This window comes from Oryx dammah, unplaced genomic scaffold, assembly GCF_014754425.2.
Source record: "Oryx dammah isolate SB20612 unplaced genomic scaffold, SCBI_Odam_1.1 HiC_scaffold_16, whole genome shotgun sequence".
In the NCBI taxonomy this organism is placed as follows: Eukaryota; Metazoa; Chordata; class Mammalia; order Artiodactyla; family Bovidae; genus Oryx; species Oryx dammah.
In genome coordinates, this window is record NW_024070200.1 from 23624679 (window position 1) to 23650882 (window position 26204).

The window sequence follows — 26204 nt, forward strand, 5'->3', positions numbered from 1 at the left end:
TTAATTGAAATTAAAAAAGGACTTTTAGAGAGATGAGAAGAGCAGTTCTTCAGTTTTTGTAAAGATACTTGTTCATTGTAAAATTCAAACAAAGAAAAGTTTTAGAAAGAAAATAAAAGTTTCCCAGAAGCTCATTCTCTATAGGTGATCATTGTTTGTCCTTTGGTGAACGTTTGGTTGACCAGACCACATAGAGTCACATAGTGTTATACCACATGTATGTACCAGACGTTAACTAACCACCTTTTGGTGGACATGTAGTTAACTTATTTTGTTGTTGGGGGAGAGAAGGACAGTAAACATCCTTATTATGTATATAATTTTCTTCTTTTGACTCATTCTTTAAAAGTAGGAGTACTTAGTAAAAGAATATGCCTAGTTTGTTTTGTTACATATAGGAAAAAAGACTTTTATTATCCATGTTGATATAGTTAGAAGTAATTACTGTTATTAACTTATTTGGAGCACTTTTCTGTGTCATATCTTTTTAATCTTTTTACATCTTTTTCTTAATCCTTGTAGCACTCCATTAGGTAGATAATTTTACATGGTGATTCTTAGGCACAAAGAAATTAAGTAATTTATCATTGTTCACACACCTTTGTTTTGAACTGTGGTCCTTCTGACTTCAGAGCCCAAGTTATTGTCAGCCAATAACTTTTACTTTGAACCATTCTTTGTTAGTCCTTCCCCTTTTTTCTTGTCATATGCTTTGAATCAATGGTCTTGAGCCAGGTTAAAGTGAGAGATTTCTATGTGGAACACAATTTTAGAATTTTTGTAAGTTCCCTTGAAGTCATAGCATTGTGAAAGATTACTCACATATTTACATTGAATTTACAGGACTATATAATTAAAATCATTATTGTATTATAAAGTGAAAAGTTAGATATATGAGTGAATTGGACTTTGACCACAAATCAGAAAGTTTTACTTGGAAAATCCATTATTTATTGAATGTGTAGTTGACTTTAAATGGCTTTTTGTTTCATATAATGAGACGGGAAGCCTAAAGGTTACAAATACATTACCTCTGATTTTTTACTTTATTAGCTGAATACATGTATTTGTTTAGTTAATAAGTTCAGATACTGTTCATTGAGTGATACTTTTATATTTAATTCTGCCCTCACTTCCCAGAAAACCATGATACCTACATCTGGGATCTCTTGCTGCCTCTGGCACATTTCTCACATGGACTGTCCCACCTATTGCTGTGCCTGGAATGGGCCTGGAGACAAGCCAAAGAAGAGGAAGCTGTGATAGAGACTTGGGCTATTAGTCTGTCTATATACCTGCCCAAATCCCCTTGTCAGACTTTTTTTTTGGCATGTGGTTGAGTCAGTTTTTGAATTACCAGGTGCAAATAAGGTAGTTTTATGGTCTTAATAGTAAACATTAAGGAAAGAGATGCATGGTAAGGGTAATATAATAGGATTGGGTGACTTGCAGTACACATCGAGGATAAAGAGTTGAAAGATGACCAAACTAGAAAGGACAGAAAGAAGCAATGGAGTAATGGTCCTTGCTTTCTCATCAGGCTCATTGTGATCTTTTAGTCTTAAAGTATCATGCAGTTTTTGAAATTGAACCTGGTACAATTCAAGATATGTAGTTTCTCCATGTTGTCAAGATGAATGAGGTAGACAGGCATCAAGGTAGAACTGTATTGTAAAGACAGATGTTCTTCAGACAGCTCCGTAAGGTCACTGCTTGATTTGTGGGGTGGGGGGATGGGAGCATTCTCCATATTCTCACCCCTAATTCATCAGCTTTGTACAAATTTTTATTTGATGGAGAGGTATTATGGCTGAAAAACGGCTGGTGTAGATTTGTAAAATGAAAATTTATATTTTAATGTATAAAGAATTCTGAAATTTGAAAGATATTTGATATTTGAATTATTGAAAGATAATACTATTTTTATAGCAAATATTAATTTCAAACTTATTCATTAACCAAAAACAAACATATGCAAGAAGGAAACTAACTAATTTTTTTACTTTAAGGGAACAGATGCTGCTTGTGTTGCTCAGAGTCACGGAGTCTGTACTGAAGATGCCATCACAAGCTTTTCTACAGTTCCAGGGGAAAAAAAACATGACTTTGGCAGGTCGACTTGCAGGACCACTTTTCCAGGCAATAAAAATAAATAAATAAATAGATAGATAAATAGGTGGATAGATACGTATCTTTTCTTACGATTCATTGAGCCCTGAACTTGTTTCCTGGGGGAAAAAGCTTTAAATCAGAAATCATATTAAAGGAGCTTTTGTAGAGCCAAATAAAAGTTGTATATCTAGTAGTATGTTTGCCATACATACAAACTAACAGCCTAGCAGAATAGATGAAATACCAATCAGGCCGATGAAAAAAGTGTTAAACTGATGACATTTACTTTATCTCTTGTGGGGTACACTTTCGTATGATTGCAAAAAGCTGCCAGCAGGCTTTGTGGTAATGATTTAATTGTTTGCGTTATGAGTTGCCAAGTCTCTGGCATTGTTAGAAAAACAAAACTTCCTTTTAAGTTGTTCTGTAGTTTTTAAAAAAAGTAAATCAAGATTCTTTCCCACCACAGTATACTGTAAGACTTGATTCTCTTCACATTTGAAGTATCAGTAGTAGTTGATGATATAGGAATTACATGTTGTGTTTTCCAACCCAAGGGTAGAGTACTGACGTTACATGTGTAATAGATTATTTGGAGAACAGAAAGCAAAATAATGTTTTTTTAAAGACAAGACATTAAATATAAACACATGGATAAAATGGCTCCTAATGTCAAGGATAAAAACTATCTCAGATCTCATTCTTGGCCATTTAGTGTAGCTTTTCAATTTAATATTTTTTTCCCAGATAGTGCTGGTTTACCTAAAATTCTGTGCTGATAGTGAGTAAGTCTTTCAAATCAGCTACATTTATTATTTAAATTCCTCTTGACTTCATTAGTCTTTTATTTCCCCCCTCATCATTAGAACTAACCCAATGGTGAGTGCTATTGGATGATACAATTTTAGCTTGCTATATGGAATAATATTTTTGTTCTCTGAATGGAATGGAAAGCACTAGTTATTACTGTTTTATGTCATAAACTCTGCTTATTTTTATCTTTATGTTTAATGTTAAACTTATGTAAAATTTGTTGAGTTATGATGCTTTTAAAACACTTATTTTGTGACTATTTCTTAAGTAGGATTTTATCTTCAATAGAATTCTATAAAGTCTGAAGGGTATAGTCTGATCAGTAATTTCTGCCCTTTTATAAATTTTTTATCCTGTGATTGAATTTGTACGGAACACCTTTAATTCCACTGGTGTCTTTAAAATCAAATTTAATTTTATCCTTCAAGTTTACATACAAATTTTTAGAAACATGTATCAACAAGTTAAATACATCGCTAATAACTTTTCCTTTTAGAATATTCAAACTGTGTAGTTATTGATTCCGTTCTTTTTTTTGAGAATGTTAGTAGTTAGTTCAGTAACTACTCAGTTATTTCAACCTGTAATAATGTGGAGACTTACCTCATTTTGAACAACATGTACTTAACATATTTCTTTTCAGTTTTGGTAACTTGTCCTAAAGTTAGAATGTTGGAAATTGGCAGCTTTTTGAAATTTGGAGTAGATGCTAATGAGTGCATGTGTTACTTTTATTATGTACCAAGAAAGGATATCATGGATAACATGTAATTTAAAGTTCTGCTAGTTTGGGGATAATTTTTTAATAATTGATTTTGAACATATTTCATTATTATTTCTGATTATTTGTCTTTACAGACTCTTATAGTTGCCTGGATTAAAGCAAATCTAAATGTGTACATCTCTCGGGAACTTTGGGATGACTTACTCTCAGTATTGTCATCATTGACCTATTGGGAAGAGTTAGCCACTGAATGGTCACTGACTATGGAGACACTAACTAAAGTTTTAGCTAGAAATTTGTATAGTTTGGATCTCAGTGATTTACCATTGGATAAGCTGAGTGAACAGAAACAAAAAAAGCACAAAGGGAAAGGTAAGAGTTGTTCACAGAGATGCTTCATATAAATTTGTTTCAATAATTTGCTCTGGGAGTGTCAAGCCAGGGAGAGGAATGAAGGTGAAAGTCATAATTTCTCTTAATTATTCCCTCCTTAATTTACCCTGAAGTTTATAAATTTTCAACAGTGAAACATGTACTTACCTTGTAACTGTTCTTGAAGAGCCTTAAATTCAGTGGTTCTGTGCATATCTAATAAAGTAGCTCAGAATCTTAAATATTTTATTTTTAACAATTAATCAAACTGAAAATTAAAAAACACTCTTCGTTTTTATCATACACATATTTTTATTAAAACTTAGAAGGTGATTTCATGTTACTGTATTCAAAAAGAAGTACTTGAGAAATTCTTTTGAAAGCATTTCCTTAGTTTTAACTAAAAGCAAACATTCCCTGACTATGGATTATATATCTGTCTAATGTTAAAAAGCTGGAGAGGGACAGTAACATAGTGATTATATCAAAGAAACATGTCTTTATAATACTGGTAATAGTGCTTTATCACTAAAGTCATGTCTGACTCTTGTGACCCCATGGATGCAGTCTGCCAGGCTCCCCCTGTCCGTGGGATTTTTTAGGCAAGAATACTGGAGCGGGTTGCCATTTCTTTTTCCAGGGTATCTTCCTGACCCAGGGATTGAGCCTGGGTCTCTTGTATTGCAGGCAGATTCCCTACCTACTCAGCCACCAGGGAAGACTTTTATAATACTGAGTTTGTTAGGATTTTTTGTTATCAATAATTAGTTGCTATCTAGAGATTACATGAGTCACATTTCATACTTAACAGTCCAGAGTGGTAAGTATGTGACCAAATTACTTTTTCCTGGACTGTTTATTTCCCAAGTGGCTATTATTGGCAGGTAAAGATAAAGTAACTTCCTTCCTAGGATGAATTTTGGTTAGTTCATTTTCTATTGTTTTTTGCTTGTCCAAATGTTTCACTTCTGTATGAAATAAGTGGGTGGCAGAGGGTTTATTATCACTTATTGTTGATGGTGCCTCAGTTTTGGAATGTGATTTTTACACAATAAATTTCAAAAAACCCTTTCAGTACACAAGCATGTTATCTAGTTACTTTATGAGTAAACCTAAGAATCTGAGGCAGAATGGCATACATAATTTGATGCAGTTATTGATGAAGTGACAGTGCACTGAGATTGAACATCTGCATTTCTAGGAGTGGGACATGAATTTCAGAAAGTTTCAGTTGACAAGTCATTTTCTCGAGGATGGAGTCGCGATCAGCCTGGCCAAGCCCCAATGAGGCAGAGAAGTGCAACAACCACTGGTTCCCCAGGCACAGAAAAGGCAAGGAGTATAGTACGGCAAAAAACTGTTGGTATGTACTTTTTAAAATCATGAGAATTGTATGCAGTGATATATTTATAGTTCTTAGTAACAATTATGCAAATACAGTTTTCATATCAGTTGTTTTTCTGTTGTTAAATGAAAATCTTCTATAGCAAAACCTATTTCAGGAATACTTGGAGTCTGATGACATACTATGTTATTCCTTAATGCTAGGAAGATGTATCTTACATTACTGTTTTTATGTAGTTTATTTTGCCATTGATGTCAATAATTTTAAATTGTTATTTTACAGAACTGAGAAGTAGAACTCTGATTCACTCTACAGAACTCATGCATTAACTGATGTAGTTTCTAATAAACATGAAAAAATAGGGTAGTTTATTTTCAGTGCTACAGTTATATATTGGCTTCACAGACTTCCAGGGGGGAATTTACATTTTCTGTTTCTAGACAGCTGAGGCCAAGGTAGAGTATATTACTAGGTTCCTTGCTGCCTTTAACAAGTAGGGAAGACATTTCTAGTCTTGGAAGTATCCACAGAGGGCAATGATGGAAAGAATTTCTGGATGTGGGATCACTTGGCATACTGTGGACCTGGTTACCGTCTCACTCCTTTCCGCTCAGATTTAAAACCTGGTCTTCATCATAGTAGAAAAAGTGCTGCAATGAAAAGCCAAGAGGACTTTGTCTTGATCTCTTTTCACTTCATCACTAAATAGCTCAATAACCTTGAATAATTTACTAAACTTTCTAGACTTTATTTATTTCATCTGTGTAGTTGGAATGATAATATCTCATATGCCTGGAACAAAAATTGCTTGAAGTTACTTTAGGCTTTGCAGTCTGATTCTGTGAAAGTGGAATTTTCTGTGGGAATGTATCTATATTTTATAGAGTCAATGAAAAACACTTATTTTAAATAAATTTAAAATTCTTGTAGGATATGTCTTCTGTAAAATGAGGTGTTCTAAAGTGTTAAGAATTAGAGTTCTAAAGGAAGAAACAAGTAGAGAATAGGGAAATTAAGGGTTTTAAAAGAATTTAAAATGTTTAGTTTAAAATTGTTCAAAAGAATATTTTCCCTGTTGTCTCCTGCCTGTAAAATAACCATAGAATTATGTCAAGCAAGAAGAGTAAGAAATTATACAAGGAAAAAGGATATTGGATAAAAATTAATATAATACTTAGACATTTTGGTATAGAATTATATTTTGAAATTCTTAAGGAACATGTTGATTACATCTGAAATGCCTTTCTTCATTTTATGTTAAGGTCACATGTATAGAAAATATTTCTGTATTGGTGAAGAAGGAATTCTTCTAAGTTTAAAATTTTACTTTATTTTCTTTAAAAATAAAATATTTTTTAAAGGTTATATATATTTTTCTGATTACAGAGGTAATTTATGCTTAATGTGAAAGATAAAAGTTTAAGGAAGCACAAAAACATCTTAGGTGTCTAATGAGAAGAAATCATAGCTAACATGATGGCATATTTCTAATCTTTATAAAAGCATATAATGATTAAAATATATATCTTAAGTGCATGCCTGACTAATTACTTTTTGGTACCTCTGTCAAAATCTTATCTGGCTTGTTCATTGGACTGACCAATCAGAAGTTTAATGCATAATAAATTTTGTTCAGAAAGGTACCTGCATAAAGTTAGAAAATACTAAAAGGGGAACACATTTAATTAGGATATCCTTTAGACATATATTTTCTTAAATTTTTTATTTTTTATGTTTTTAGGGAATGTACATAGTTAAAAATTCAAACTGTGATAAAGCATATATGTATTCTAATAAGTCATCCCTGCATCACTGCTCCTCACCCACCCAGGTCACCCCATTAGAGATAACTGCTATTACTAGTTTTTGAGGATTTTTCTAAAACTGTGCATATAGGATAATGTATGCATGGATTTTAGTCATTCAAATGAAAAATACTTGTACTCACAGTGAAAGCTTTGTTGTAAGCATTGAGGATACATGTGAGAACAAAGTTAATGAAGTCCATTGAAGCTGACAGTTCTTTTGTTGGGGAGACCGATAATAAGCAGATAAACCAAACATCAGGTAGTATTACGTGCTATGAAGAAAAGTAAAATAGGGTAAGGGGCAAGAGTATAAGGATAGAGAAATGGGACTGTTATATAGGGAGGTCAGTGAAGACCTGTCTAATCATATAAGAACAGAGACCTGAATAAACTGAGAGGAAGCATCTAGGGAAAAGTGTTTCAGGCAGAAGGAAAAGAATAAAAGCCCTAGTCTAAAAGTGTGCTTTGTTATTTAAGGAAGAGTAAAGAGGCCAGAGTGAGTGAAATGTAGAGTAAGAAAGACAGGAGTGCAAGGAGATGAAGTCAAGCTATAATGCTATATCTTAATGATTATTGCATATCAGAAAATGTCGAACACCTTGTACCAGATGTATATTACATGACAGTACCATAATTTAACTTGTATCCTGAAGATGGACTTTCCGTTTATTTCCAGTTTTGTGGTGTTAAAAATGACACAGAATATAGTTATGTATACTTCTATAACTTGTGCTTGTATGTGGTATGTCTATAGGTTTAGTCTATAGTATTTGAAATTAAATTGCCCTTAAAACAATGAAATACCACTACATATCTATCAGAAGGGTTGAAATCCAGAACATTTATAACACCAAATGCTGACAAGGATATGGAGCAACAGTAACTCTCATTGGTTGTGAGACTGCAAAATGGTACTGCCACTTTGGAAGATGGTTTTGTAGTTTAGAAAAGTAAACATATTCTTACTGTAGAATCAAATTTTCCTTGGCATTTATCCAGGTAAGTTGGAAACATGTGCCCATACAAACATTGGCATGCAAATATCTGTAGCAGCTTTATTCATAAATTTGAAATTTATGCCAAAACTCGGAATCAGCCAAGATATTCGTAAATAAGTGAATGATTTAACAAACTGTGGTACATCTATACAGTGGAATATTATTTGAAAAGATACAGTGAGCTCTCAGGACATGGAAAAAAATAGGCAAGAGTTCCGAATGCTATTGCTAAGTGAAAGAAACCAATCTGAAAATGTTATATACATGGTGATTACAACTATATGATATTCTGAAGAAGGGAAAACTGAAGAGACAATATGCTGATTGCCAAGGAATTGAAAGCAGGGCAATGAGGAGGGATAAATAAGTGGAGCACAGAGGGTTTAAATAGAGCAGTGAAACTATTCTGTATGATACAATAATTGTATATACATGTTATACATTTGTTAGAAACCTGTAGATTGTACAACACTGAGTGATCCCTAATGTAAACTATAGACTTTTGTTAATAACACTATGCTTTGAAACTTAGAAGCCAGGCAGTAACTTCTCTAGTTATGAAAGTCCTTGATGGCTTCTTCCGTAGAAGCTGTTGTGTCCACATTGAAAATCTGTTGTATAATGTAGCTGCCTTCATTAATGATCTTAGTTAGATCTTCTAGATAGCTCACTGCAGCTTCTACTTCACCACTTGCTGCTTCCTGTGCACTTTTATGTTATGAAGGTGGTTTCTTTCCTTAAATCTCATGACTCAACTCTGCTAGCTTCAAACTTTCTGCAGCTTCTTCACCTCTCTCAGCCTTCTTAGAATTGAAGAGAGTTAGGGCCTTACTCTGGATTAGGATTTCTCTTAAAGGAATGTTGTGGCTGGTTTGATATTTCCAGATAATTTTCTCCTTACCAGCAATTAGACTTTGTTGCTTTCTTATCATTTGTCTCTTCAGTCTTAATTTTCTTCAATAATTTTTTCTTCACATTTACGATTTGACTGTTGGGAGCAAGCAGTCTAGCTCTTGGTCTATATTGACTGTTTACATGTCCTCCTCACTAAACTTAATCATTTCTATTTATAGCATTTGATTTACAGTGAGAGATGTGCGACACTTCCTTTCACTTGAACACTTAAGAGACCATTGTAGGGTAATTCATTGAAGTTGGGCCAGTTTCATTGGCTTTACAGAGATTCTGTGATATAAGCTTTAAATTAGTAAATCCACCAAAATCTCTGTAGCTAATTCATTATTAGTTATTTTCTATAGTGTAGATTGCACAGCTGTGAGGCACTTAACAGATTTCCAGGTAAACATAAAGATAGTAACAGATGGAGGCATGTCTTTTTGAAGAATTCTTTCGGGATCATAGCACACAAACTAAGTGATTATGGGGAAAGTTCCAAGGGAAATGCCCAAGCTCTTGCTTCAAGTTGGTGGTAGAAAAGAAAGAAGAGAAGGAATTGTTATTTCTAAGAAATTACCTAACCCGAGGGAAAACATCAAGAAAGCTTGTAATTCATCTGTGGAATTGAGAATTTGATTCAGTTTGGTTCTAAAAGAAATATCTCTTTTTAATCACATCTGATTATCACTGTAGATGGTATTTACCTTTTGTGCTGATAAGCAGCACTTTAGGTTTTACCTTTGTGTTTATATGTTTGTTCTAACAAGTTGTAAGGAATGATTATCTTGAAGTCAACATAACTTTTATTTCAAATTGGATCATAAAATTGTTGACCACTTTCACAAGAGGGAGAGTACGCTTTCATATAATACGTGGGAAGTCATACACTGAAGGCACGTTGTTGCATTTTCTTAATATATTCCAGCTTTCCACATTTTCCTACACATAAACTTATAAAAAAGCTACTCTTAAAGAATCTGTTATTTTGCCAGCATTAATAAATTTGCGGAATAGGGACTTAGATTATTCTTTTCCAGTGATAAACTCTATGACATACAGTCTAGTTTTTGGTTAGTAATTGTTTTTGGTTTTCTCTTTTATATGTTCACAATGAAAACTTTAGTTTTTTTCAAATAATTTTGCTGTGCTATCCAAATATAGGTACTCAGTCAGTAAAGATTTGTTGAGTTCATATGTGCCAGGCACTGGAGATAAGATACAGTTTTTGCCTTTTAAAAACTGGGAGGCATATAAAACGTACAGTCCACTAAAAATAGATTGTAAGCTTTGTAAAAAAGAGGAATTCTTGTTTGTTTTGGTAACTACTGTATTGCTAGTAAATTAACTATGTAGGAAAGTCTTAAAGCTTCACAGATGAGATGACATTTTATATATGAAGGAGTGTCAAGAAGCAAAGAAGACCAAATATATTATGAACTCATAAGGCCATGTTGTGAAAGAGCATGGAATTTTCAAGACATGGTATAAAATTCTGTGTGGCAGTAGCATGGAATAACAGTAGGAGGAGATGAAGTTTCAGTGGATATTGCGGTTGGATTGCAAAGGCCCTGATACACTTAAGGGGTTTAGGCATTGGTGAACCAGGAAAACCTAAGATTTTTGAAATGATGGTAACATTCAAATATATATGTGTATATATATGTGTGTATTATGTCACCATTACACTGGATTTTATGCAATCTTGTTTCTTTTAAATATTTATACCTTCATTTATTCAAGAATCTCTAAGTGTTAAAAAGTACTTGAGAGATAAACTTGACTATTAATTTATTTCTGAGGGTGTCAAAATTTGTCTTTAATTTTGCAAACTGGTTACTTTTCTTTTAAGAAATTGCCAAATACAACTAAATACAAATAAAGACAATTTTTAATCTTTTAAGTTTTTATGTAATATAGTTAAGATTTGAATAAACACAAACTTATTTTTCTCAATAACTTGATCCTTCATGCTGATTCCAAATGCTATTTTCTATAAATATTTTTACTTAAAAATTTAAAATTTAGATACTGTTATCTTTAAGAGATAATGATTTAATTAAGCATTCTTCTTCTGTCAACTAACCATGAGATTCAATCCTTTAGATTATGAATTACATACAATTCTCTAAAAAAGACCTGTGAGTAACTTTGAAACTTTATTAGGGAAAAGTATGAAAGTAGGAATTTGCTCTTGGAATTCAGCTTCATTAAGAAGAGTGGCTCAGAAAAATGCCCAAATATGGTACCCAAAATCTCTTAAAACTATTGATATGGGTTCTTTTCAGTGTTTCTGTTCAACGAACTTTTCAGTCTTTAGTTTTGAGACCATAGTGCTGATTAAAGTGTATGCTGTTTTTCATGCTGTACCACTGTAATTGCTAATAATGAAAAACAAATCATTTTCCTGCTTTACAGCAAAAAATTTACATTTGAAATGTCGTGTGTGTTCTCTGATTTCTTTTCTTACAGCTTGCCAGTATTTGCCGTGCTGAAATGTTTTAATTTAAGATTTTCTTCCTTTGTATCTTTTAGTTTTCTCTGTTGCTGCTTTTTCTATGACACAAGCCTTTCATTATAGTCACTCTTCTTTTTTCCTTCCCCACTTCTTTCTTTTCCTTTTTTAAAGCCATGAGAAGCCGATCCATTGGTGAATGTGCTCTGCCATCGGCCTATATACGCAGTGCTAAAAGTGCTCCTGTTCTGATCCATACTTCCAAACCCTTCTTGCCTGATATTGTTCTCACTCCCCTTTCTGATGAGCTTTCAGGTAGTGCCACCTCTGCTAATTTCTGCACCACCTTTTTCACTTTTTAATCCTTCTGCTTTCAAATTTTGCTTAATCAAATAAACTCTTCAAAGTTAATTTCTTTGGGGGAGGTGTGGGAAATTGGGAAAGTGGTTGAGAAATCAACACTTTGAGTTATTTGAACTCTAACGCTATCCTTGCAGTTCATTCTGGAAGTGCTGAGTTTAGTGCTGTGCCAATGACCAATATTTGGGGTTGTAAGTGGCCAGGGTTTTTTTTCTGTTCATGTCTGATTTTTTTTCTTCTCAGGCGGTCAGGTGAAGTAGTAATGTATATTTATAATTTCATTTATAATGTCATCATTTGACTGAATATATGGTAAATATTAAATAGTGCATTCTCCATCATCTGTAGTAATGAAATTTAAGCTAGGGGAATCAAGTATATAATCGAAAAGTTGCTTTGGAATAAATCTTTGTATTCAATTATAGTAGTGTATAGAATTCTAATAACTAGTTTTTAAACCAAATAACAAAACCATTCTGTGAAGCCCCAATTTCTAAGGAGCCTCAGAACCTTTCCTCAGAAAGTGATCGACTTTCCACTTCTGCCTCAGGTCCTTTATCTACAGTACTGGGATGATCTCCTTTTTAATAAGGCATAATTAACATAATAAAATGCATAGTTCCTAGGTTCATTTCAATTAGATTTGAGAATTGTACATCCCTCATCATCTTTCACCCCAAACAAAAAATAGAATATTTCCATTACTGCCAAAATTCCCTAGTGACACTTTCAAGTCAGTCTCTCTCTCCCACACGCACGCACACACACACACTGTCATTTCTACCACCTTAGCTTAGTTTTTTCTTAAAATTTTTTTTTTTCTGTATGACTAGAATCATATAGTGCCTTGTCTTTTAGGCAGAAGCAAGTTTGTTTTTAATGAACACTTGGTACTTGAGCAATCCAAGGGTGAAGGTTGCTGTCCGTCCACATTATCCAAAATCCATGTATATATAACTTTACAATGAGCCCTCCACTTCTGTGATTTCACATGGGCAGATTTGATCAACCGCACATAGTATAGTCCTGTAGTACAAATTTATTTGTAAAAACCCACAGATAAGTGGACCCACACAGCTTGAGGGCTTCCCTGGTGGCTTAGTGAAGAATCCGCCTGCAGTGCAGGAGAGGCAGGTTCAGGCTCTGGGTCGGGAAGACCCCCTGGAGAAGGAACTGGCAGCCCACTCCAGTACTCTTGCCTGGGAAATCCCAGGGACAGAGGAGCCTGACGGACTGTATTCCACGGGGTCGCAAAAGAGTCGGATACAGCTTAGCGACTGAGCAGCAGCACAGTTCAGAGCCCTGTTCAAGAGTCAGCTGTACTTACTATGCAAAACGTGCTGGCTTAAAGAAAGTTACTTGTGCCTTCTTGGGTGCTTTCCTGTTGTTTCCTTAGGAGTGTTTCCTTCATATTGTGACTTTTTGTTGAGGTTACTGATTTTTATTTTTTAACAACCTATCTTTGTCCCCGTTTAGTTCTTAACGAACTGTAGGCTTATGTGAGAGAAGGTGCATTTTTATTAATAATGTTATTTCAGGTTCATGAAGGTCCCTTCCACCATCCCTAATCCTGGTAAGATCAGAGATTTTTCCCAAACCAGGAGGAGGTACATAAGTGAAAGCTAAAAAGGAAAGTGAAGTATGTTTTTCATAGTTTAATCTGACCCGCTGATGTAAGCGGGCTTAGTTGAACTCATAATAAATATTTCCTGGGTGCATCATCTTAAGAACAAGAGTTGAAGTTTCTATAACTGCTTCACCAGTAAGACAATGAAACTACCCATAGACAATCACTCTAGCTTTTGGTTAGAAGTATAATTTTCCAGAAAAATACTTACCTGATACTCTTGAATACTTACATGGCAAAAAGACAACTCCTTTTAGTTCTTTGATATTTGTTTGTTTAACATGCTATGATTTCTTTCTAAGAATGAACTGTCAGTTTTCAGTGTACCCTATTGTCATCTAGCCCTTTTTTCTCCTCCAGTATTCTGGGTTAGATGACTATTCAGTCTACATTGCTGTAAATATGATTCTATATGGTAGAACTTTATATAGACAGACTAAACTAACTGAGTCGCTGAATATCCTTGGAGAGTTTTTCTTAAGCTCCAGGAACTATTTCAACAGCATTGACACAGTCAGTGATATGAGTTCTTAACATCAAACTCATCTGAGGTTGAACAAATGTTTCTTCCCAGACTTGTGTCTGTCTCTGGTTTTGATATAATATCCTGGGTGTTTCAGGAGATCCTACTTTATTTTTTAAAACTCTGCAGGTAGTGCTGGTGTCTGGGCAGGTACATTTTCCCTGTCGTGTCTCCTATACCACCTAATTGTACTTTTACATATATGGTAGCCCAGTCTAGCAGTCTTTATTTTCCTAGAAAAAGAAAGAGAAGTCAGAAATCTCAGTAATTTTTCTTAAGTAAATTAGCTTTCACTGCCAAAAATAATACTTTCATGATAGAAGGCATGTAAAAGAACATAAGCACGGTAGGCAGTTGACTTTTGCAACTGTTCTTGCTATTTTCTAATCAAGTACTGTCTTGGTCTGAAATTGTTTACAGGCCCACTTTCTTCCCAGTTAGTTCTCAAAACTGCTAATTTGTTTGCCACATTTGATGCTGTTAAATTCTAGGCTGTCTAAGCCATGTTACATAGACTGCTAAGGTTATTAGCAGTACTTCATTATTTGAATTGAGGACTGCAGAGCAAAATGTTTTTGATCTTTGAACTTTTACTTTCTGAGTATCAGGAGAAAGAAGATGGTATGTCTGATGCCTCATCTTGTTCCTAAGATCTGCCTCATCAGGAGAAGAATTTCCTATCTAATCAAGTAGGCCCTTCTTTGCACAATCAAGGAATTTATTCCTTCTCACCAATATGTGATAGTAATTTTCTAACAATTTTTGTGCCTAGAACCAGCAGATTCTAATGTAATTCTAAGTTACACTAGAATTTTTTTCACTGAAATAATTTGTGTTATTTTAAAAATACATCTCAAGAAAAATTTGAAGCTAACTTAAACACAGTATTATTTAATATGTTTGCAAACAAATACTAAATCTGTATAATTTTCTTATAAAAAATATATTGGTCATTTATCTATTTCCAGAATTTGAGTCAAGGAAATAACATTAAAAGGGTAAGAGTAGATGATAGTATGGTATTTTAAATTTTAGTAGTCTAAAATTAATTATTTTGGCTTGGCTAGTTGCTTTTCAGTCTTTTCATACGATTTTAATGATGTGGATACTGCTTTGAATTACCTACAAAATGAACATCTAGTCTTAAAAACATGTAGAGTTTTTGCTAACCTCTACTAATAATAAGGTACATTTTCATTATAGCCCAAATAGGGGGAAAAAAATTTTTTTTAATTTTTCCTTCAGTAATTCCAAAAAAACCTTGAGCATCTAAATAACATCAGTTTCTACATATATTAATATAAATGATTTTATGAATTCAAGAGCTGTAAAAATATTGCCACTCATAGCTACTGTTAGTGATTAACTAGGAATAGAATTTAGCTTTGGTAAAAGGGATTTGGGTACTTTTTTCTGTACCTTATTTTAGAAATTATTAAAATTTTCCAGGAGGATCTTAGTATTATAAATTAAGTTTTTCCCCTTGAGAAACTAGCTTGATGTTTTACTAGTTAGCAGCTTCTAGTTTTTAATATAAAAGATGCTTCCCTTTTACCAGTATTTATTGAGCCCCTGCTAGGTGACAAGAGCTATTTCAGACAATGGGGATATGGTCATGTTAATATAAAAAAAGAAAATCCTGAAAAATGGTAAATTTCAGTGAAAAGAGCTTTTTTTTTTTTACATGTTACAAGCTAATATTGCACTTTCATTTACAGCTTATCTTTTCAAAATATCAAAGAAAACTTTTTTTTGAAACACAACATTCAGAAAAAACTATGATTTAATCCAAAGATGATTTCCAGCGCTTTAATGGTAAAACATCATTAAGCAAATCCAGAGATGAAACTTGACATTTCAAATACTTTATAGGCTCTATAGGAAGCATTTTCTCAATGTTCACTTATTTTTTTAAGTTTATTAAAAAATTTTTTGTTTTGTTCAGTCATTCGTTAGTGATTCTTTAGATTGAACTAATTTAATTAGATACTTGTTCAAGGTAAAATGTAAACAGCAATTAAATAGTTTTAAAGGCCATGTCTGTTTTAACCTGTTATTACCATTATTTTCAGCAATCCAATACAAAGTTTATCCGTTGTGTTTTTCTGTATAGTTTACTAATACTTGTAGTTGACCTAAGTTTTGATTCCTAAGATTCTTAGCTTTATAGAGATAAATTACTATGCTGATTTATAACATTAATAGTAATTTTAAATTATTTTATGAATACATAATATATATTATTCAGGAGATAAGAACCTGCACTAATTTTTGCCTTCCTTCAAATCCCAGCTCTCCACTTTCTAGCTGTGTATCCTTAGGCAAGTCTTAGAGTTTCTTCATGTGTAAAATGGGGATAATACACCTAATTCATGAGGCTATTGTGAAGATTAAATGAGTTAATATACATAAGATGCTTAGAACAGTGCATGTAGGAAGGACTGTACAGTTGGTCCTTCATATCCAAGGTTGGTTGAATACAAATACCTGTTGGTTTGGAGAGCCAACTGTATTTATTGTACTTGGCCATTTTATATAAGAAACTTGAGTGTCTGTGGATTTTAGTTTCCACGGGGGCTCCTGGACACCAGTCCCCAGTGAATACGGGACAGCTGTGTATGATTGAGCTGTCATTTAGACATTATCTTCAATAAGGTTCAGGTTTATTTCTTTAAACTTTAAGCCTGTTAGTTTTGCCTAATTTCAAGTGCTGATTTTGATTTCCTCTCGGCAGTTACTTTCTTCTTTGATTTTATGCGATTAGTATTAGTGTTATATGCCTGGGTAAGAACTGTATTTTAAAACTTAAAACTTTCAGAAAGCTTTTTTGTTGAAACTTAGATTTACTAACAGTACATTATTGTTATAAAAATATTTTCATTTTCTTCAAAGCCCTTGCCCTTTTAGACTTGAACATTTTTTATATATTAATATGTACTAACAAAAGTTTAGGGAAAAAACAAGCTGAAATAATGGCTAAATTTCCTAACATGCAACATGAAGACTGGATTTGGGAGGAAATGCCTAAAAACAGAACTTCACAGTAATCTTTATTGGTTTCTTTAGAATGGAAAAAGTATGAGATTATCAATAAAGGAAACTAAACATTAACACTAATATTCAACTTTTTCCCTGAAGTTCAAATATTTCCTAGTCTCATAGCATTAGATTTTAATAAGGTTTTAATATCTTGATTTTAAATTTGCAGCTAAAAAATTCTAACTATAAAATTCTTAATTTTTATAGAAAAGTTATATAAATAATCTGTATTCTTTGTTGAGTCCTTTTAGAATATTTTGTGGGAAGAAACTGGAGTGCTTGGTGAATATAATCTCTTGGCAGAGGTTCTTATGACCTATTATGGGACACAAACCAAAAATACTTCACATTTGTCAAGATGCACAAATATGCACTACTTATCTGCTATAGTATTACAATATATGCATAAAGTTTCTGCGGAAATGCTTTTCCTTTAGAAGAATTTGTAAGAAAAGTGTAGGAAGAAGAAAGCTAACATTTTTTAAAAGTATTCTCAACCTAATGATAAAGAGTTGTTTCAACTTTAGGAGATAGTTTATATTTGACATGTATTGGGAGTCTCAGTGTATATCTTCAGGAATATAGTGCAATTTTAGTATATCACAAACTGCTCTTGATTTGAATTTAGTATAAGGTGTCTCCTTTTGGATCTCATACAAAGAAAGTGATATCAGTGAAATAACAGAGGTACCAGCCTCTCTTCATCCCTCACATAGATCCTGAGAATATTTTGAATTACTGTCCCCATTTTATAAATGAGAAAACTTACTTCTCAGAGTCTGGAGTAAGAAAACCTAAGTTTTAGATCTTGCACCACTTCAATAAATATATCTCTGATCTTGGACAAGTAACTGTTTTCTTTGGATCTAAATCTTCTCGTTTTCATCAGTTATAGTTCTGTTACCTTTAATCTATGCATTACAAGCCTAATGAGTACCAGTATCAGACTTTTTGACTCTTTGTCCCTTTTTCATGGTATTTTTCTGAATGTGTCATTTAGTAAAATGCCAAGATGTTTTTGTAGACATGACATTTTATCAGTAGTAAACGTTTTAATTGGTATATATCTCTACAATTAAATAGTACTTCATATTGTGATTTTCAATTTTATACATATTTTTGAAAATTTATCATATAATTAGCACTTCAGGCACTAAAAACAATACAATGACATGGAACACTAAGCCTGCTTCTCAGACTTGAAGTGGTTTTCTCTCTTTAGGACTCAGTTTGTTCAGTAGGACAGTTAAATAATCTGTAATGTCCATTTTGACTCTCAAATCTGTAATTTTAAAAAGAAATGTAAGAAGCTGTAGGTGCAGTTTTTAGGGTTCAGTGGTTACCTAATGGAGTGGGCCAGTGTTTGGCAGAGGAGATTGCTTCCTAGTAGATTAATGCTGTTTGTGTCAGAAATGAAAAAGTATAATTTTTTTAGCAGTGTATTGATTTTATTTGATAGGGTAAATAGATTTTGCAGGGTAGGGGTAAATAGATTTTAATAGTGTAATAAAGTAAAATACCTCAGTAGAACAGATAACTAGTTTCCTGACAAAGAGAACTTTAGGAAGAGGATGGAGATTTCCAAGTGTAATAAATGGTCAAATAAACAAAATTTGAAGAAAAGGTGATGTTTCTTGCCTGGTAAGGAAGGAAACAGGAATTTATGAGACCCTATGAGTTTCTGTAGTGGGATACTAAGATGAGCTTTTTTGTGTTAAGATCTACTTTTTTCTGCCTGAAACTTTATTAGGAAAAATTGAATAACAAGTTTGAATTGCTTGATTTATTGGCACAGCTCTATCTTTAACTGCACTTCCAAATGTTTCATCACCTCACTGTTTGTTCTATGCATGTTAACATTTTAAAATGTATTCTGGTAGTTTTCTAATTCATTTATACTACATGCTCTATTGGCTTGTGCCCATCATTATTTACAAACAAATGTGTAGATTTTCTTTCATTGAGCTTATAAAAAACCTCAAAAAAATTTTTTATTTTTAAGCATATGCTTAGAAAATGGTTGAAATTAATATTTTTTTGTCTTTGTATAGTTTCTACTCTATAATTTTTTCTTTCTTTCTTTCTTTTTTTTTTTTAACAGATATTGATGATGGTCAAATACTTCCTCGTCCAACTAGAGTCAGACATTTTTCGCAAAGTGAAGACACTGGAAATGAAGTTTTTGGTGCTTTGAGTGAGGAGCAGCCATTGCCTCGAAGTAGCAGCACTTCTGACATCTTGGAACCATTCTCTGTTGAACGAGCCAAAGGTGCAGTTCCTGTCATTGACAGTTCATCCCGTCATGCACCAAGCTTGCAGAGTTCCACAGAGGCTTCTTCAATAACTAGATCCACTGAGAGCCACATCACTGATACTCATAGTAGAGAGTCTTCTCTGGAAGTTGGTGATAGCATATATGACCATCTCTGTCACTTAATAGATCCAGTAGAACTTGCAGATTCAGCTTTTGAACAAATCCAGTACATTGACCTTGAAGGAGATGATGATCTTCTTTCCTCCCTGAAAGAATATTTTAAGGAAACCCAAGAAAGTCACAGTAAAAACGAGTTAGATAAAGATGCAGCTTCGCAGGAAGTGATCTCTGTTGCAGTAAATAAGGATGAAAGATCATCCTCAGATAAATTAGAGTACATAGACCAGGAAAGTAAATCAGAAAATACCACCTCTTTTGTTGGAACTCCTGAAAACATACAGTTTCAAAAAGAACCAAACTCCACTGTCTTCACAAATATTAGTGCACCCAGCCAGTTAGACAGCTTTACGAAAACAAAAACTTCTGAAAAATGTAAACAACTAAACAATGATAAACAGTCATCGGAACCTAGTTCAGGTAGCCCTGGTGATAAAGAAAAGAGAAAACATCTGTATAGACAAACAGCCACAGAATTAGATGCCTGTATAGATACCACACTAGCTGAAAAGGTTAAGGGTGTGCAAATTAATGAAAAAATCACTGTCCCACATGTTTTGCATGCCAAGAAAACTACACTAAAAGCACCTGTTAACCGTAGAATGCCTCATGTTACAAGCACTAGCAAGCTTTCTCCAACTAAAAGGAGCTTGTCTGAAACAGTAACTCACAGAGCCAAAATCATGAAAATTGCTACTAAAAAGCGAAATAGTGTTCATGTTACTTTCAGACCTTCTACTGAGTCAGTTCAGTTTTATAATCCTCTGGAAAACAAAGAGGCTCCATGGAAGATGAGACTGCGGAAGCTCAGTGGCTTTAGTGGTAGTAATAGCAACATCAGCAACCCCCACACCAGCTCCAACAGTGCTGCAGAGCTAGTAAGACCTGGTGTGTACAGGCCTCTAGATACAATTAGTGCAGCATCAGCAAGCAGTGAAACAATTAAGGAAACAACAGAGATTCCCACCGCCATATTACAAAAAGAAGGAATTGCAACTAATCAGTTAGGTAGTCGTAGTACTATTAAGTCATCAAGTCACGAGGCAGGACTACCGCAGGGCTCCCTGGGTGGCGTTTATAAAACTGTTGTCCATGCTCTTTCGAAGCCGAAGGCAAATGTTTCCCCACAGAGGCAGAACAGAATGCCACCAGAGGCTCCACTGAGGGATCTGTACAGTCATGTAATGGGCTATTTTGGAAGGAAAGCTGCAGGTGAGCACTAACTGTGCAGAGCGCAAAAGGAGAAGACAGCACCAGTTTGGCTTAATGCAACTGAAGCAAGCTATAAGCAATCAAAAAGCTTTGGGATGGTCACTGCTTTCTCTCTGTTTGGTTATGCATGCGCCTTTCCCCAGCTGTATTTTTCCCAGCATAAAATGTTTATTTAAATTACTAATTTCCCTTATAAAGCATTTAGTTAAACCTCTTTGCTGCTGAACCGATAGAGAAGAGGGGATACAGGAAAATTTAATGACCTTCCAAAGACTATCTAAATCAAATGTTTTTAGTGTTTACTACATGAACTTGAAATTAAGTTTACTGAGGAGTTGGAATACTTTCTCCCTTGCTCCCCTAATAGTTTACATTTAAAAGGATCCCAGCTCTTAATAATTGGTTTCATTTATTTTTACTGCTGATTTATTTAGTTTTATTGTTTCTTGTAGAAAATTATTTTGAAAAAAAAAATTATTTTGACATTATATAACATAATGGAAATCAGGGTCCTACAGTGAACACCAACATTTTTAGTTAATTGTTATTGAAGAGGAAATTATGTTTTAAACCTCAAGGTGTGCTTAGTTACTTTCATGTACTCCATTTCCAAATAAGCTGTAGGCTTTTTAGTTTTGCATTCATTTGTATAGAATGCAAGTCATATCCTTAAAACACTTATTATTTTTTCTGAGATTTTAGATGTACATAAAGGTTTCATGATAGCCAATCATGATTTAGATATGGAACCTCTATGGACAGATTACAGAAAGCAAGATTATGGTAACTGTTTTATCTTGATTCAAATTTAAAATAACTGTACAGTTATAGAAAATTAACTTTCAGCAGTAAGGTAGGTTTTGATTTCATTTGTTTAACATGGTTTTGTTAGCATGATTAACAGAACGCTGCATCTTGCACTGAGCCATTAATGCCACTTGAGGGCAGTATTTGACAGCTTAGCAAAGCCTGGCCAAGTAGTATAAAGATAATGGTATTTCACAGTGAGTTCCTGACCAGTATATTTTCTTAACCTGAAATGGCTTAGAAGTTCATTAGGAATATTAACAGTGTTGATTTCCTTTGGTTGTGGAGAAATCTCCTTTTCAGTGGCATAATAGTGAAATAAGTAAATATCTTACTTTCTGTCAGTTTCCCAAGTTCTAAAAAGTCTGTGTTAATGTAAATCATAGTATAGTCTTAAAAAATTCATAATAACTATTGTTTTTTTTTAAAGGACCTTTGTGAAAATCTTTTTTCTTCAGACAATAAAATTAGATTTTGTAGTGAACAGAAACAATATTATGTCAAGATCATAGAATTTTAACTTATTAATATCTTAACTTAAAATTCAGGGGATATATTCCTTGTAAATATTCTTTGGGGAAGATGGATTTCTAAATTATTAAAGCTCCAAATAGAAGCATAGAGACAGGAAGAAAGAAAAATATACCAGTTTCTTTATAGACAATATTAACCTAACTCCCAACTAGTGCTTATCTATAAGCTTTCTTGCTGTTTAAGGTTGTACTGAAGATTGACTAACATCTGCTTAGTTAAATAAAGTAAATATCAATTTACTAATTCTTAAAATTAAATCTAAAAGGAGAAAAATTACTCTTAGATGCATGTTTGGCAAATAATTGATATGGCATAGGTAATTTGTTGTGGCTGTTTTTGTTTGTTTTAAATTTAGGAAATGTAGTTAAGTCTTTACTCACTATATATAGTTGTTTATTTGCTTTTAGTCAATAAAGAGGACATGAGCACAAAACTGCCCCCTCTTAATAGTGATATTGGCAGCAGCAATGCTAATGTTCCTGATCTGATGGATGAGTTTATAGCAGAACGACTTCGGAGTGGTAATGCCTCAGTAAGTGTTATTTTATTTATTTGTTTTTAGAGAGGAGGGTAGAAATACTAAAAGATACATACCTTTTACATATATACATGTGTGATACACATGTGAATAATTTTATTCCAATCGGCCTTCATCCCAAATTTAGGCCTTTTTTTAAAATTAAGATTTTTAAATTATATCTTTATAATATTCTTTATCCAAAGATATAAAACAAGCAGGCTTTTAGTTTTGACCAGAGCGAAAGACTGGTGTACCTGTTTGCTCAGCTACTACATGATAAGCCACTACCTTGCTAGCTCTTTGTTTTTCATCTTCGCTCTTAGGGTGCTCTATGCCTGCTGCCAGCCCTCAGCAGGAAAGGTAACAGTAGAGGTCTTCTGGCCCAATTCCCACAATTTTAAATATAAATATATGTGAAATTATATAGATAAACATATGTGGAGTTGCTTTTTCACTTGGATTTCCGCTGTCTTCAGAGAAAGTCTGCAGCTCCATTTCATTTTCCTTTCTTCTTAAATTTGTCTTTATTTTGGCTGCACTGCACAGTTTGCAGGATCTTAGTTCGCCAAGTAGGGATGGAATCTGGGCCCCCTGGAGTGGAAACCTGAAGTCCTAACCACTGGACCACCAGGGAATTTCCTCTTCCATTGGCCTCTGTTTTTCCGTTTGAATTTCTTAACTTAATATTCACTCCATGGATCCTTTTAGGTCTTCAGAGTCTCAGGTCCAGCACCGTTTATGATATTTGACTCTTTGATTTAGGCAGACCAACAGTGCTTCAGGCTCTGGCTCCATACAGTTAACGTAGACTCTTCAGTTAGTGTCCCTCTGCCCCCCCCCACCTTCATGCCCTAAATTTCAGTATTTATTATGATGATTATCTTGGAAGTTAAAGATTTCAGATGCTTAGTGAGAATTAAAAACAATTTTTTTAATGGTAAATTTTTCTTTTAGACTATGACACGAAGAGGAAGTAGTCCAGGTAGCCTCGAAATTCCCAAAGACCTCCCTGATATTCTAAATAAGCAAAACCAAATGCGTCCTATCGATGACCCGGGTGTACCCTCAGAATGGACTTCTCCTGCCAGTGCAGGGAGCAGTGATCTTATCAGCTCAGATAGTCATTCGGATTCTTTCAGCGCTTTCCAGTATGATGGCCGAAAATTTGACAGCAAGTATCTTTTTACTGCTTGAGCAATATGGTTTTTTGTTAATTTGTTTTCTTTTTGAGACTGACTTAAGGATTATATAACCATCACCTTCCTCTCTAATGTTGCTTCCTATATATGTATTTTGATTTCATTTTCAGTGAAACTGTAAAGATTTTGGGGGGGAGTCACTTCAAGTTGAGACGACTATGTTTTGCCAACTAAAGGCACTAAAAAAAAAAAAGACTTTTCTTTCATAAAACAAATGGTATCTTAAGACCAGAAACATAGAAGAGGGAAAAATTAGGATGGAGTTGGTGTTAGAATAAGGGACAATCATGCTTATGAGAGGGACTATTTCGTGCAGTCATTTTGGGGGACCACTGTCTAGTCATGGGGGCTTCCCTGGTGTCTCACACAGGTCAAAAATCCTTCTGCAGTGCAGGAGACCTGGGTTCGATCCCTGGGTCGAGAAGATCTGGAGAAAAGAATGGCCACCCACTCTAGTATTTTTGCCTGGAGAATCCCCTGGACAGAGGAGCCAGGTGGGCTCTAGTCCCTGGGGTCGCCAAAAGTCAGACACAACTGAATGACTAACACTTAACATCTAGTTACGGGCAAGGCTTCAGTATGTTCAGTACAGTTACATTCAATGTTACATTGCCCAGAACCTTACTTGAATAATCATTTCATGTTAAAGTGACATCAGTGATGTTACTTGGTGCTCTATTACTACCACATAGCTTTTCTGCTATAATTCTATATTACACTTGGTAGTCAGTGAAGGACACCAACATTTAAAAGAAGAGAGGCAAAATCTTGGAAACTGAGTTTATGAAGAGCTGGGAGATTCATTGGAGAATTATATTTCTTGCCCTCGTGGATTATATACTACTATAATCTTGGACTGGAAGTGAGTTTTAAGAGAAAAATTACTTTTACCACATATGTGCCATTTTTATGATACATATCTCTGTTCTAGAAATTCTAAAACTTGAAAAGCAAGTTAGCCAAATTTCCATCTACCAGAAAACATGGATAAGAATAGTGATGATTGTATTTCTGTCTTTTTATCATTATTTTTGTTAATAATAGGCTCTGAAGATCTTTAAAAATGTGTTTCTAATTATAAACTTCAAAGTGTTAACATTGTTTACACTTGCCTGAATGGTATGTAAATATGAAGTAGATTTAGGGGGGATGTTCATATTTAATTATTTTGATAAAGTAGCTCTGTCTCTTTTGTAAATATTTTTGTATTGTAATCAGAACATCTGTTCACTAGCATGTCTTCTTCCTGTAGATTTTGGTTTTGGAGCTGATACCGGGAATGCATCCTCTGCTGACATGGATTCAGGTTCTGGCCATTATCAGAGTGCCGAAGAGCAAGAAGTGGCTAGTCTAACCACACTACACATTGACTCAGAAACAAGCAGTCTTAATCAACAAGCTTTCTGTACTGAAGTTGCAACGGTTACTGGTAAAGTTACTCAAGGGAATGTATTCCTTAAATGCATTTTTTAAGCCACCAAAGAACTTTTGCAGGCTTTTATTTGATAGATTTTATTTATTACTTACTACTATTTAAGTGTTATTTTTTTCTCACTCATCTTTATGTAACAATGGAGAGAGAAGAAAAAACATTATTATAAGAGTCCCTTGACCTGGAGTCCACATGGATAAGCTTTGGGGAGTTCTATGAACTCCTAATATCATATGCAAAATTTTATAGATGTTTGCACCAGAGCATTTCCTGCAGCAATTTTTAAATAAATAACAAAAAAAAATGCTAAGGGGCACTGCACTTAATCTTTTTCATTGATTTTCAGAATTAGCCTAGATTTTTATAGATTTCTTTGGTAAAATATTATTGAAAAGATAAACCACACTGCCAAAAAGAAACTGTTTGTACTAGTACTCTGTATTTATACAGTCAATTATGAATTTCAGCAACTTTTTATTTGTGGTTAAACCTGACAATCATATGACACGTGGGGTCCAAGAAATTGATCATGAAAGGTGTCACTTTATTCCAGGAGCAGTACAGTGACCAAAGGAAGCCTGAGCAGCCTCTGACCCATATTCAAGAGTTCCACTGTCTTATCCAAATTCACTTTGGTTCCCATTGTAGTTTGATGCCTTTTTGATGGATGATAGGTGAAATATTTGCCTATTGCAGAATGAGGGCTGAGTGGAAGACAGGAGCCAGTTAGGTTGGCTCCACAGTTTGATTGTTGGAGAATTTAAATTACTACTGAAAGAGAAATACTAAAAAAAAGTTCTTACTTTACAGTAATACCTTTTACTTTAGTTGTCCTGAAACATAAATTTAGATGAGAAGATACTGAACATTACTAGTAATCAGGGAATATAAATAAAATCCATGAGATACTGCTATACATATAATAAATCAGCTCAAGTTAAAAAAAAACCCTAACAGTACCAGTGTTGCAAAGAGTGTGAAGCAACTGCAAATACATTA

General features: G+C 33.9%; 1 protein-coding gene across 10 annotated transcripts in view; it reads left to right on the forward strand.

Moving 5' to 3' along the window:
• RALGAPA1 (Ral GTPase activating protein catalytic subunit alpha 1) overlaps positions 1-26204 on the forward strand; it is a 200201-nt gene that overhangs the window by 76780 nt on the left and 97217 nt on the right. For 6 of the 10 annotated variants that reach the window (XR_005723808.1, XR_005723807.1, XM_040256748.1 and 3 more), the window contains exons 14-21: positions 2010-2139; positions 3784-4021; positions 5223-5384; positions 11696-11836; positions 19172-20713; positions 22462-22586; positions 23529-23745; positions 25026-25202. Coding sequence is in view for 8 of the 10 variants with exons in the window: in XM_040256748.1 (XP_040112682.1) it covers positions 2010-2139; positions 3784-4021; positions 5223-5384; positions 11696-11836; positions 19172-20713; positions 22462-22586; positions 23529-23745; positions 25026-25202 (2732 nt within the window). In the remaining 2 variants the exon portion in view is untranslated. The remainder of the gene's footprint in view (positions 1-2009; positions 2140-3783; positions 4022-5222; positions 5385-11695; positions 11837-19171; positions 20714-22461; positions 22587-23528; positions 23746-25025; positions 25203-26204) is intronic. The other 4 variants (XM_040256750.1, XM_040256751.1, XM_040256749.1 and 1 more) reach the window with 3 other exon arrangements.